The sequence below is a fragment of the Hemitrygon akajei genome, chromosome 2 (assembly GCF_048418815.1).
Source record: "Hemitrygon akajei chromosome 2, sHemAka1.3, whole genome shotgun sequence".
In the NCBI taxonomy this organism is placed as follows: domain Eukaryota; kingdom Metazoa; phylum Chordata; class Chondrichthyes; order Myliobatiformes; family Dasyatidae; genus Hemitrygon; species Hemitrygon akajei.
This window is the reverse complement of record NC_133125.1, coordinates 42,937,403-42,950,430: the sequence shown is the minus strand read 5'-3', so window position 1 is coordinate 42,950,430 and position 13,028 is coordinate 42,937,403. Positions and strand designations below refer to the sequence as shown.

Genomic DNA, 13,028 nt, shown 5'->3' with positions numbered 1-13,028 from the left:
CCATTTTATCTGCCAAGGAAGTTTTCTACCATCATCCTGGTAGCGGTGTACATTCCACCCCAGGCCAACATCAGGCAGGCACTGGAGGAGCTGAGCACCATGATCAGCAGTCACGAAACAGGGCATACGGATGCCTTCCTTATCATTGCGGAGTATTTCAACCAGGCTAGCTTGAAGAAGTCTCTGTACAACTAATGCTAACATATCATCTTTGGAACCAGAGGAGCCAACACACTTGACGACTGTTATACCACCGCTTACTGAGACATCTCACACCCACACTTTGGAAAGTCCGATCACCTGGATGTACTTCGATTTCCAGCATATAGGCAATGACTCAAGATGGCAGCAGAGATAGTGAGGACCAAGAAGGTATGCTCAAGGGAGATGAAGGAGTGCTTACAGGAGTGCTTTGAGTCGGTGGAATGGACAACATTCAAGGATCCATCTTCAAAACAATGAATACACCACAGTCACCACCAACTTCATTAAGACCTGTGTGAATAACTATGTGCCTTCAAAAACATTACAGACATATGCAAGATAAAAGCCATGGATGAACCAGGAGATTCAAAGTTTGCTGAGGGCTAGATGTGGCATATAAGACTGGTAATCTAGCACTATACAAGTCCAGGTATTCTCTATGGAAGGAATTTTAAGAGTGAAAAGACAACTCCAAATTAAAGTTAGAGCTGGAAATGGATGCACGTCAGCTTTTGCTGACCAGGGTTTTCAGGTCATTACTTCCTACAAAGTGAAACCTAAAATCATGAATGGCTGTGATGCTTCAATCCCAGATGAGCTCAACTCCTTTTACGCACACTTTGAAAGGGAAAATAAAACTACACCTGTACAAGTCCCTGCACCAGCTGGTAACCTTGTGATCTCTGTCTTGAAGGCAATGTGGCACGTCTTTCAAGAGGGCGAACCCTCGCAAGGTATCAGGCCCTGATAGTGTACCTGGTAGGACACTGAAAACCTGTGCCAACCAACTGGCAGGAGTGTTTAAAGATATCTTCAACCTCATTGCTGCAGTCAGATGTTCCCACCTGCCTCAAAGCATGACAATCATACCAGTACCCAAGAAGAGCAGGGTGAGCTGCCCCAGTGACTATCACCCGATTGTACTCACATCTACTGTGATAAATTGCGTTGAGAGTTTGGTCATGGCCAGTATCAGTTCCTGCCTATGCAAGAACCTGGACCCACTGCAATTTTCCTATCACAATTTGCCTAACTGGATCCTTTACTTCCTTACCGGGAGTCCCCAGTTAATGTGGATTGGAAATGACATCTCCTCCTCGCTGATAATCAACACTGGCGCACCTCAAGGAAGCGTGCTCTGCTCTCTCTATACCCACGACTGTGTGACTAGGCACATGCCATCTATAAATTTGCTGATGACACAGGAGCAAGATAGATCAGCTGGTTGAGTGGTGTCACAACAACCTTGTATGCAACATCAGTAAGACCAAGGAATTGATTGTGGATTTCAGGAAGGGGAAGTCAAGGAAGCACTCACCAGCCTTCATCAAGGGATTATCAGTGGAAATGGTGAGTAATTTCAAGTTCCTGGGTGTCATCCTCTGTGGAACTATCCTGGGCTCAACATATTGATGTCATGACAAAGAAGACATGACAACAGCTACATTTCATTAAGAGTTTGAGGAGATTTGATCTGTCATCAAAGAGTCACAAATTTCTACAGATGTACCGTGGAGAGCATTTGTACTGGCTGCATCGCCATCTGGTATGAAGGGGCCTCTGCACAGGATTGTAAAAAGCTGCAGAAAGTTGTAAACTCAGCCAGCTCCATTATGGGCACAAGCCTCCCCAGCATCGAGGGCAACTTCAAAAGACAACGCCTCAAAATGGTGGCATCCATCATCAAGGACCCCCACCATCCAGGACATATCTTCTTCTCATTGCTACCATCAAGGAGGTGGTACAGGAGCCTAAAGGTACACAATCAAAGATTCAGGAACAGCTTCTTCCCCTCCGCCATCAGATTTCTGAATGGATAATGAACTCATGAACACTATTTTTTCTCTCTTTTTGCACTACTTATTTATTCATTTTTATATAAATTCTTCCTATTGTAATTTATAGCTTTTTTATTATCATGTATTGCAATGTACTACTGCTGCAGAACAACAAATTTCATGATATATCCCAGTGATATTAAACCTAATTCTGAATCTAAGACTGTTCCATGGGAGACGGTGTCTCTAGTTTCTAGGATAAATACATTAATTGCAAGTGAGCCAAGTCAACCTTCCTGTATTGGGAATAATATTTAAACATCAGAAAATGCAGTAAGATCTGAATAGAGCCGAACCATTAAGTGAATCTCAAGGGTCAGCCAAGAAAACATATTTAAATTCTAGTACTGAGATTGACCAATAAACTTTTAACTCAGTACCAGCAGCTAAACTCCACAGTAAAACTAAATCCTACTACAACAGAAGAATATTGTTGCTGTAGGCAAAGCAAAGGGAAAAGGGACTTCCCTATGGTGTACTGCACCTACATACTGACCTCAGCCACATAAATAAAACTGGGTACTCTCGGCCTTCTACAGCCTTCAGAAATACTTTCTATAACTTCAGCAATAATTACCCCAAGTCGAGACATGCATTTTGACCATATTGCTGCAGTCCTGGGACAGAGCGAGAGTATAATTCTAAAACTGACCTATTACTCCAGGACAACAAACTAATAACCAAAAAGAAAATAAAGACTGGGAAAATATATACAAATAGTTTCACAAACAGGAGAAAATCTTCAGATGCTGGAAATCTAAGCCACACACAGAAAATGTTGGAGGAACTCAGCAAGCCAGGAAGCATCTATGGAAAAGTGTACAGTCATTGTTTCGAGCCGAGACCAGAAAGGAAGAGAGAAGGAGTCAGAAGGTGGGGAAGGGTGAGGAAGAAGTACAAGGTGGCGAGTATAGGTAAAACCGTGAGGGGGAGGAGGTGAAGTGAAGAGTTGGGAAGTTGATTGGTGAAAGGGATAAAGGGTTAGAGAAGGGGGAATCTGATAGGAGAGAATCTGACAGAAGACCATGGAAGAAAAGGAAGGGGAGGAGCATAAAAGATGATGGACAGATAAGAAGTGACATATACAAATAGTTAGCACAGTAATTGGACAGGTTTTCAAGAACTGAACTGCTTTCCAGTCATTCTAAAGTACTTCTCAGCCACTCCTACTTTGTGTAGGAGCTCCATTAAAAGGCATTCAGATTGATAAACCTGGGCAATCCACTGCTTAATAGTCAGAAAATGTATTCTGGGAATTTCATGTAGTATTCTTGTGTAGACCACAGGATAACTGAATGTGTTGAAAACTTAATCTTTAATCCACTGGATGGAAGATTTGAGAACAGCACCCTAATTATCTTATCTTCCCACTTAAGTTATCTCCAATTTCCTGTTAACCAAAGGCAGGTTTTCATTGTAGACCAGATCATTAAACACTTGAAACAGTAATTGATATCTGGTGACAGAATGAAACTCTGAAATAAAAGCAAATGCAAAATTGGTGGCATTTAAAAAGAGGAAAAGAGAGAAGATGGTGGTGTTGTTCTCTGAAAGAGCCTTAATAATTCTTTGTCAACGGTTAGATATAACTGACCAGCTTTGGAAATGTGATGTGCAAGTTAATCAGCAAATTTTTGAAAATCAAAATGCTCATATAAAAGATCTGCTGTGACTAATGATAAAGGCTATCATTTTTATTTACACAAAAAGCTCTTCCAGTTTACAGCATTCTTTTACCACTTTTCATTAAATATCCACATTAAGCACTAATAGATCAATTATAATTAGATTAAAAAATAGCCATTAAGTAAATAGCTTATTGGAATGATTGCAACACATTTTTAATATCACACAAAAACTGTTTATTTCTGTCTTCTCCCTCCTCCCATTGGGCAGAAAATACAGAAGCCTGAAAGCACATGCCACCAGTTTCAAGGACAGCTTCTATCCTGCTGTTATAAAACTATTGAATGGTCCCTTTGTGTGATAAGGTGGATTCTTGACCTCACAGTCTACCTCATTATGGCCTTGATCATAATTGTATACCTGCATTACATTTTCTCTATAACTGTGACTTTAATCTGCATTCTGTTAGTGTTTTACCTGTGTACTGCCTCAATGCACTGATGTGATGAAAATACTGTTATGAATGGCATGCGGAACAAAAGCTTTTAATTGTACCGTGATACATATGAGAACAATAAACCAATTTACTTCAAGTCATTACTGGAACTCATCAACTTTCATTGAACACACTCAGAGATACTCTCATGATTGAATTGAAAGCAAGTATGACAAACCTTGTAGAATTCTTTATCCAATGATTTGTGTAATATCGAAAGTGCTTTATGAATTTTAAAATAAAAAATAATTAATTATGAGCTGAAATGTGCCTTGGAGATGGCAGTCAGTATAAATAATTTAAATTCAATTTTTAAGACAAAAATAAAAAAACAGCAGAGAGACTTAACAGCAATTAGGTTATGGCAGAACTAAACTTACCTGGCCATTCCCAGACTAGAAAAACCAGCAGGAACAACCAATACATCGACCCTGCAGAAAGGATGAGTGCCCAGAATACGACAAGCCGCAGAAAGGCACGGAGCTAACAGAGGAAGCAGAAACTCCTGGCTTCGTAATTTCAGACAATCTGGAGCAAAGACTCGGTGAGGAATACAATCCTGGACTTGGGCAAGAGGATTTTGGAAACGACATGGATAGGCTGGATGATCACAGGTTGCCATGGAAACACTAGAAATAAAAAAGGATGCAAGATGACATAATATATAAAAAGAAATAATACTAAACAATATTTTTAAATTATTCAGAAGCTGAATAATAGCACTGAAAATCAGTTGTAGGACAGTCAAATTACTCACAAAGGAAATCAACAAGGTGAGGTATGGGGTTTTAAAGTCAGCTCCAGATTAAACATGACACAAAAGGTCTATACCGACCACTGAAGCCTGAGTATACTTTGATGGAGGAGACTGAAAGGAGTGGCAGGATGCAGACTTCATGATGAGGCCTGAGACAATTGCCTTAAATTCCCAAATATGCAGTGGAGAAAATTCTTCTGTTGGAGAGACAGTTGAGCTGCTAATCATGAAGACCACAGGTGTGGACAAGCAAATGGAGAAACACTGCATGCCTCTGGGCAACGTCACCCAGGACCAATATACAAAATGAAAAGAGAATGGAAACACATTATGAAAATTTGTGTTCAATTAAGTAAGTGGAATTGCAGTGACATAGGGGTTGGCCGCTGTACCCATAAATTTTGTATTAAAACCATCTTGGCAAGTGGAGAGTTTAAACTAAATCAATTTGGAATAAAAAGTGAGCAGTAGTAATGGTGTTCACGAATTTACTGGACTGGTGTAAAAACTTAACTTTTTGAATTATGTCTTTCAGGGAAGGATATCTTCCATTCTTACCCTGGTCCTTACATGACACTAGTCCCATGTACATGGTTGATTCTCAGCTGCCTTCAGAAATGGCTATCAAATCACTCAATTCAAGGTGCAAATAGGGATGGATAATAAACGCTGGCCTTGCCAACTATGCCCACAACCAAAGGACAAGAAAATCTATATGAATCACAGAAAGTTATGGTGAAAATGCATGGTTATGTTGGAAACACATAAAGGCAACATTATGGAGGTAGACAACAAAGGACAGCATGAAACAGGGGAGCATGTTTTACTGTGTTAATCACTTGAGATGTAACAACAATCACTATAAACAAAATTTCAATCTGTAACTGAATTTTGGGTAGACCAGAATTCACAATGAAAGGATTCAAATAAAGAGTTGTGAGAGTGGATAACTCAGAATTTTGAGATGCCATGTTCAGGGACCTAAGAAGTATGAGAAAAGTATTGAGAAGCAATGAAGAATAGCAATAGAAGTGAAGATCACGGCACTTTTTCTTTCAAATTCATACCTCGCCCTAACTAATCAATTTTGAAGTTTTAATTTTTTTTAGTCAAAAAGGTGTAAACTACTGCCACACTCAGTTATATTATAACACTTTTACTCCTTTCCCTAACAATGTAACAAAATATCCATGTTGATATCTAAGCAATATATGAAGGAAGTATCCCATATTTTCCATTAAAGAGACTTGAGTGTAATTTAATTGTAGGAAACTAAAATACAAACCTGGGGTTTTTATTTATAAAGTTTGAAGATGAGGATAATGAACTTTGCAAGTGGGATTCAAAGATGTGTTCATGTTTCACTTCAAGCCAGAATCCAACAGCGAGAGTAAAAGTAGATGCTGGCATTGGCATGGTCACATAATAGAACCATTTTGAGAAAGCTACAACGAAAAAAATACAGCTTCAGTGTTTGATAATGTCCAAAAATGTTGCAATTTTATTTTACTATTTAAAATTGCCAAAAAATATACTGTATTAACCAACAGATATTACACGCAATCATTTCCGTAACAATTTAACTCCAGCTTTTCTTCTAAGACCAAAAATAATCTTACAATAAAGACACAGCTAGAAATATAGAAACATAAAGCTAGAATAAGGTTCAAAGTACAAAGTAAAATTTATTATCAAAGTAATAAGACACCATATACAACCCTAAGATTCATTTTCCTGTGGGCATACTCAGCAAATCTATAGAATAGTAACTGTAATAGGATCAATGAAAGATCAACCAGAGTGCAGAAGACAACAAACTGTACAAATGCAAATATAAGTAAATAACTAAAAATAATGTGAACATGAGATAATGAGATAAAGAGTCCTTAAAGTGAGATCATTGGTTGTAGGAACATTTCAATGATGAGGCAAGCGATAGGTGAGATGTAGTAACTGTTCTTGAACCTGGTGGTGCGAGTCGTGAGGCTCTTGTACCTTCTATCTGACGGCAGTAGTGAGAAGAGAGCATGACCTGGGTGGTGAGGATCTTTGATGATGGATGCTGCTTTCCTATGATAGTGTTTCACGTAGATGTGGTCAGTGGTTGGGTGGGCTTTACCAGTGATGTATTGGGCCGAATCCACTACCTTTTAAGAATGTCCCAGGTGCTTAATTGATATTTTGTTATTGTTGGATTAGTGCTTGTCTCTATATGTAACCCTTGCAGATTTTGCAATACAAGTTGAGTACCCATGATCCATAAATCCAAAATCTGAAAACCTCCAAAATTCCAGACATTTCTGAGAAGTGTCCTCACAGTTGTAATGAACAGGAGTTAATGAAAAATAGAAATACACTGCACAGAGCAAAAAATGAAGATCCCGTTCATGCACTGAAAGAGTGGATTTGTCAGCATCAGGGAGAACATATGCCACTTAACAATATGTTGATCATGAAACAGCAAACATCTATCACAACAAACTGAAAATTGAAGGTAATTGTGAATATTCAGCAGGCTGATTGCAGAAATTTAACAAAAGGCACGATTTTAAATTTTTAAATATTTGTGGTGATAAAGCATCTGCTGATCATAAAATAGTAGATAAATTAATTAATAACACTCACAAAATGCTGGTGGAACACAGCAGGCCAGGCAGCATCTATAAGGAGAAGCACTGACAACGTTTCAGGCTGAGACCCTTCATCTGGACTGATGAAGAGTCTCGGCCCAAAACGTCGACAGTGCTTCTCCTTATAGATGCTGCCTGGCCTGCTGTGTTCCACCAGCACTTTGTGTGTGTTGTTTGAATTTCCAGCATCTGCAGATTTCCTCGTGCCAGATAAATTAATTTATGAGTTTGCCATGATTGTCACTGATAAAAATCTAACACCAGAACAAACTTACAATGCTGAATGTTTTTATACCTTATATACAATCCTTACTCAAGTAAATTACAAATTGGAATCAGGTTTAACATCACTGGCATATGTCGTAAAATGTGTTAGTTTTGTGGCAGCAGTACAATGCAATACATGACAAATATAGAAAAAAAGGAACTGAATTACATTAAGTGTATATATATATAACATGTATTATATATATGTATGTTATAATATAATATGTATAATATGTGTTAAATAGTTATTTTACAATAAGTAGTCCAAAAACAGAAATAAATGAAAAAGTAGTGAGGTAGTGTTTATGGGTTCAATGTCCATTTAGGAATCAGATGGCAGAGAGGGATAAGACATTCCTGAATCGCTGAGTGTGTCTTCAGGCTTCTGTACCTCCTTCCGTACTGTAGCTATGAGCAGAGGGCATATCCTGAGTGGTAGGGGTCCTTGATGATGGTCCTTCCTGAGGCACTGCTCCTTGGAGATTTCTTGGATACTACAAAGGCTAGTACCCAGATGGAGCTGACTAACTTTACAACTTTCAGCAACTTACTTCGATCCTGTGCAGTAGCGACCCCATACCAGATGGTGATACAGCCAGTCAGAATACTCTCCACAGTACATCTGTACAAGTTTTTGAGTATTTTAGTTGACAAAGCAAATCTCCTCAAACTCCTAATGAAAAATAGCCACTATCTAGTCCTCTTTATAGCTGCATCAATATGTTCCAACCAGGTTAAGTCATCAGATATTGACACACAGAAACTTGAGATTGCTCAATCTCTCTGCTTCTGATACCTCTATGAGGATTGGTTTGTGTTCCCTCATCTTAACTCTTTCTGAAATTCACAATCAGCTCTTTGGTCTTGCTGACATTGAGTGCTAGGTTGTTGCACTGACACCACTCAACCAGCTGGTATATCTTGCTCCTGTACACCCTCTCACCACCTTCTGAGATTCTGTCAACAATGGCTGTATCATCAGCAAGTTTATAAATGGCACTTGAGCTCTGCCTAGCCACACAGTCATGAGTATAGAAAGGAGAGCAGTGGGCTAAGCATACATCCCACTGATTGTCAGAGAGATGGAGATGTCATATCCAATCCAAGATTGTGGTCTTCCGGTTAGGAAGCTGATGATCCAATTGTAAAGTAACGTACAGAGGCCCAGGTTCTGTAGCCTTTCGATCAGGACTGTAGGAATGATGGTGTTAAACGCTGAGCTATAGTCAATAAACAGCATCCTGACATGGGTATTCGTATTGTCCAGGTAATCTAAGGCTTCAAGGAGAGCCATTGAGATCATGTCTACCATTGACCTACTGTGGTGATAGGCAACTTCCAAAGGGTCAAGGTCCTTACTGAGGCAGGAGTTGATTCTAGCTATACCAACCTCTCAAAGCATTCCATGACTGTAGATGTGAGTGCTACTGGACGGTAGTCATTAAGGTAGCTTACACTGCTCTTCCTGGTCCCTGGTATAATTGTTGCCCTTTTGAAGCAGGTGGGAACTTTCAACTGTAGCAATAAAAGATTAAGAATGTCTTTGAATACCTCGCCAGTTGGTTGGCACAAGTTTTCAGAGCATTACCATCAGGGCCTGCTGCCTTGCAAGGGCTCACCCTCCTGAAAGACAGCCTGACGTTGGCCTCCAACACAGAGATCACAGGGCCACAGCATGCCGCAGGGATGCTCATAGCCGTAGTTTTATTCTGCACCTCAAAGTGAGCATAGATGACATTGAGCTCATCTGTAAGTGAGGCATCACTGTCATTCATGATGTTGGGTTTTGCCTTGTAGGAAGTAATGGCCGACAAGCCCTGCCAGAGTTGGCGTGCATCCGACGTCGCTTCTAACCTCTCTCAGGATTGTTTCTCAGCTCTTGAAATAGCTCTCCGCAAGTCATACCTGGTTTTCTTGAACAGACCCAAGTCACTAGACTTATATGCTCTAGTCCTCAGCAGACTACGAACCTCCTGGTTCATCCACAGCTTTTGGTTTGGAAACGTACAGTAAGCTTTTATTGGCACACACTCATCCACACAGGTTTTAATGAAGTCAGTGATAACTGTGTCATACTCATCCAGGTTCAAAGATGCAGTGTACTGTAACCTTCTAATCAAAACACGGCATTGTAGGTGGAGACTGAAAGCCTGCCATTGTTTGTGTTGTTCAAAAACTGAATCGAGTATTCTCTCCTGATGCTGTTGTGCTGCCTTTGTTACCCTGCACACATTATATTTTCAACATATTAACGATATGTAAGATTTTCTCTATTTAGTACATATGCGTGATGAACAAGTATAAGACAAAGATGCTTACTGGTAGTAAGTAAATTCAGTCAGAAATAATTATGATTGCAAGCTATCTCAGTATATATTCCAAAATCCAAAATCCAAAACACTTTCAGCCCCAAGCATAAGGGGAACTTAACCTGTATTTTATACTTCGATGATCTGCACAGATAAAATTCTTCACACGCCACTCCTTCAATTTATATTATGTATTTCAATCAACATTACAACATCAAGGAATGATTACTGCAACACACACAAAATGCTGGAGGATCTCAGAAGGCCAGGCAGCTTCTATGGAAAAGAGTACAGTTGACGCTTCAGGCCGAGACCCTTCAACAAGACTGGAGAAAAAAAGATGAGGAGTCAAAGTGAGAAGGTGGGGGTAGGAGAGAAAGAATCACTGGTGATGAGTGAAACTGGGAGGTGGGCGGTGAAGTAAAGAGCTGGGAAGTTGATTGGTAAAAGAGATACAGGGCTGGAGAAGAGGGAATCTAATAGGAGAGGGCAGAAGACCATGGAGGAAAGAAAACGGGGAGGAGCAACAAGGAGAGGAGATGGGCAGGCAATGAGATAAGATGAGAGAGAATACCCAGACAGAATATAAGGTGCTGCTTCTCCAACCTGAGCATGGTCTCATCGTGACAGTAGAGGAGGTCATGGACTGACTATTCCTCATTTTTATTCCAATGCTTAATTATTTAATTATAAGCCAAGGACCTTATTTATTAACTAATTAATTTCCTTTTCCTTGACTTCCCTGGCTTCCAGGCCCTTCTCCACAGTAAATACAGACGTGAAATATTCATTTAGGCCCTCAACCATCATCTATGGCTCCGCACATAAACAATCATATTGATCCTTAAGGAGCCTTATTCTGCTCCTAGTAACCCTTTTGCTTTTATGCGCTTATAGAATCTCACAGGATTCTCATTTAGCTTATCTGCCAAAGCTACCTCATGTCCTCTATTTACTCTCCTGATTTGTCTTTTGTGCATTCCTACTTCCTTTAAGTAATTCCCTTGATTCCAGCTGTTTATACCTGACATATGCTTACTTTTTCCTGACCAGAACCTCAACATGCCTCATCAAACAGGGTTTCCTGATCCTTTAGCCTTTGCAACAGGAAAGTGCTGACCCTGTCTCACTTTTAAAAGCCTTCTACCACTTGATCCCCACTAACATTTCAGATACTTGACATAACGCTCTTAATAACAAGTTGCCAGAGGTGTACAAAAATAAAATGGGACAGATATACCAGAAATCTAAAATATAAATTATGCTGGGAATACGCAGGAGATTAGACATCATCTGTGGAAAGAATTAGTGTTTTTATTTACAAAATTAACTTGTTTCCCTTTCCTCACATACAGCCTGATCTGCTAATTACTTCCTTTATTTCTATCCTTATTGCTTCAGACATTAAATTGTCCAAACCAAAATTCTAATCTCCTGATGGGTTTAAGCAATTTTAGTGGTATATTAAGGGCAGAGAATACACAGTAGTTTGTGGTACAAAAACATCACTCTGAAGAGAACTGTTCCCTGTTATAGTCTCAACACGTGGAATGACTTTTTTTAATAGAAAGGTAAACAAGATGCATTTGACATAAATAGGAAGCACTCATTTGATATGCTGCAATGCCAACATGCTCGTTTATAATCCATTTAGGGAAATGCAAAACACACTGGTATTTCTGAAGCCGTAATCAACAATCTCCAACACTATTCTTCAGGATGAGATATTTCTAGATAAAACTAATAAAGTGGTAGAACTCCAGAATTACATTCCACAAACAGCAGTTGATACTGGGGCATCTGTAAATATTAAATCAAAGTTGGATAGATTTTTGTTAACCAAAGGGATTGACATCTACAGGAGCAGGCCAAAGTATGAAGTCACAAATCAATTATGACTTTGGCGACTGATGGACAAACAATGTGTTAATCAGCTGACTTGAATTCCTATGTTCTTCTTTCTGCATATCACTAAAAGTAAAATTATTGTTCCTCCGGAACCTACCTCCACACAGATCCTCACACGGTCAGTAAACTTGACTGAAATATCCCATTATTTCCTGTTCATTATGATGAGCAGTTTCGGCACTGTCAGGAAGACTCCTCAAAGAGTTTGTGATCCAGATGGTTTTATTGAGCAACATACTTTTGCCATGAGCCAACCATTCCTCCATTGTAAACGACCTATACTATTGCAGTACCAGGTTACAGTCAGCCAAAGCTGCCAACAGTTTCTAAGTGATTATTGTCACAATGTTCTTTGTAAACAACACAATATGCTCCTTGTTGCTCTTCCTTATATATCACATGGCATTCACGTTTTCAGCTCATGGAAAGTTTCAACTACTTGATCAACTTTCTTCATGCCAGAAATGGCATAATGATTACGACAGAAAAATTCCCTAAGAACTTGTCAAAGCAGCACAGCAAGGCCCACAAAGGAAAGCCATAATATGAATATCACAGTTATTTGTAGAACATGGTGAAGATCGAGAAAATGATGCAACAAGATACTAAATAAAAAGTACCCAGATAACACAAGGCAGCCCATTGCAGCAAATTGGTACAACTTTTAGTAAAAGTACATCTAACATTATCTCACAGTCACTACAAGAGTACCTTCACATTTGAGAATGGGTTCTAATTAGTTTTTCTTGCTGCTGGATGGGATATTATGATACATTATGAAACTACATCAAAACTTCTCAAGAAGCTCAACTCCTTCTGCTAAAGCTTTCAATGCCACAGGCTTTCTAATTAATACAGGTTTCTAATCAGAAAACATGTGCCATTCTCGAAGCAGCTAAGTTGAGGCTGTAGCAACACGCACAACACGCTGGAGGAACTCAGCAGGTCGGGCAGCATCCGTGGAAACGAACAGTCAACGTTTCAGGCCGAGAC

General features: G+C 39.5%; 1 protein-coding gene across 6 annotated transcripts in view; it reads right to left on the bottom strand.

Moving 5' to 3' along the window:
- aopep (aminopeptidase O (putative)) overlaps positions 1 to 13,028 on the bottom strand; it is a 218,363-nt gene that overhangs the window by 191,265 nt on the left and 14,070 nt on the right. For all 6 annotated transcript variants that reach the window (XM_073071267.1, XM_073071275.1, XM_073071285.1 and 3 more), the window contains exons 4-5: positions 6,207 to 6,366; positions 4,545 to 4,793 (exon numbers count right to left, since the gene is read on the bottom strand). In XM_073071267.1, the coding sequence (XP_072927368.1) occupies positions 4,545 to 4,793; positions 6,207 to 6,366 (409 nt within the window). The remainder of the gene's footprint in view (positions 1 to 4,544; positions 4,794 to 6,206; positions 6,367 to 13,028) is intronic.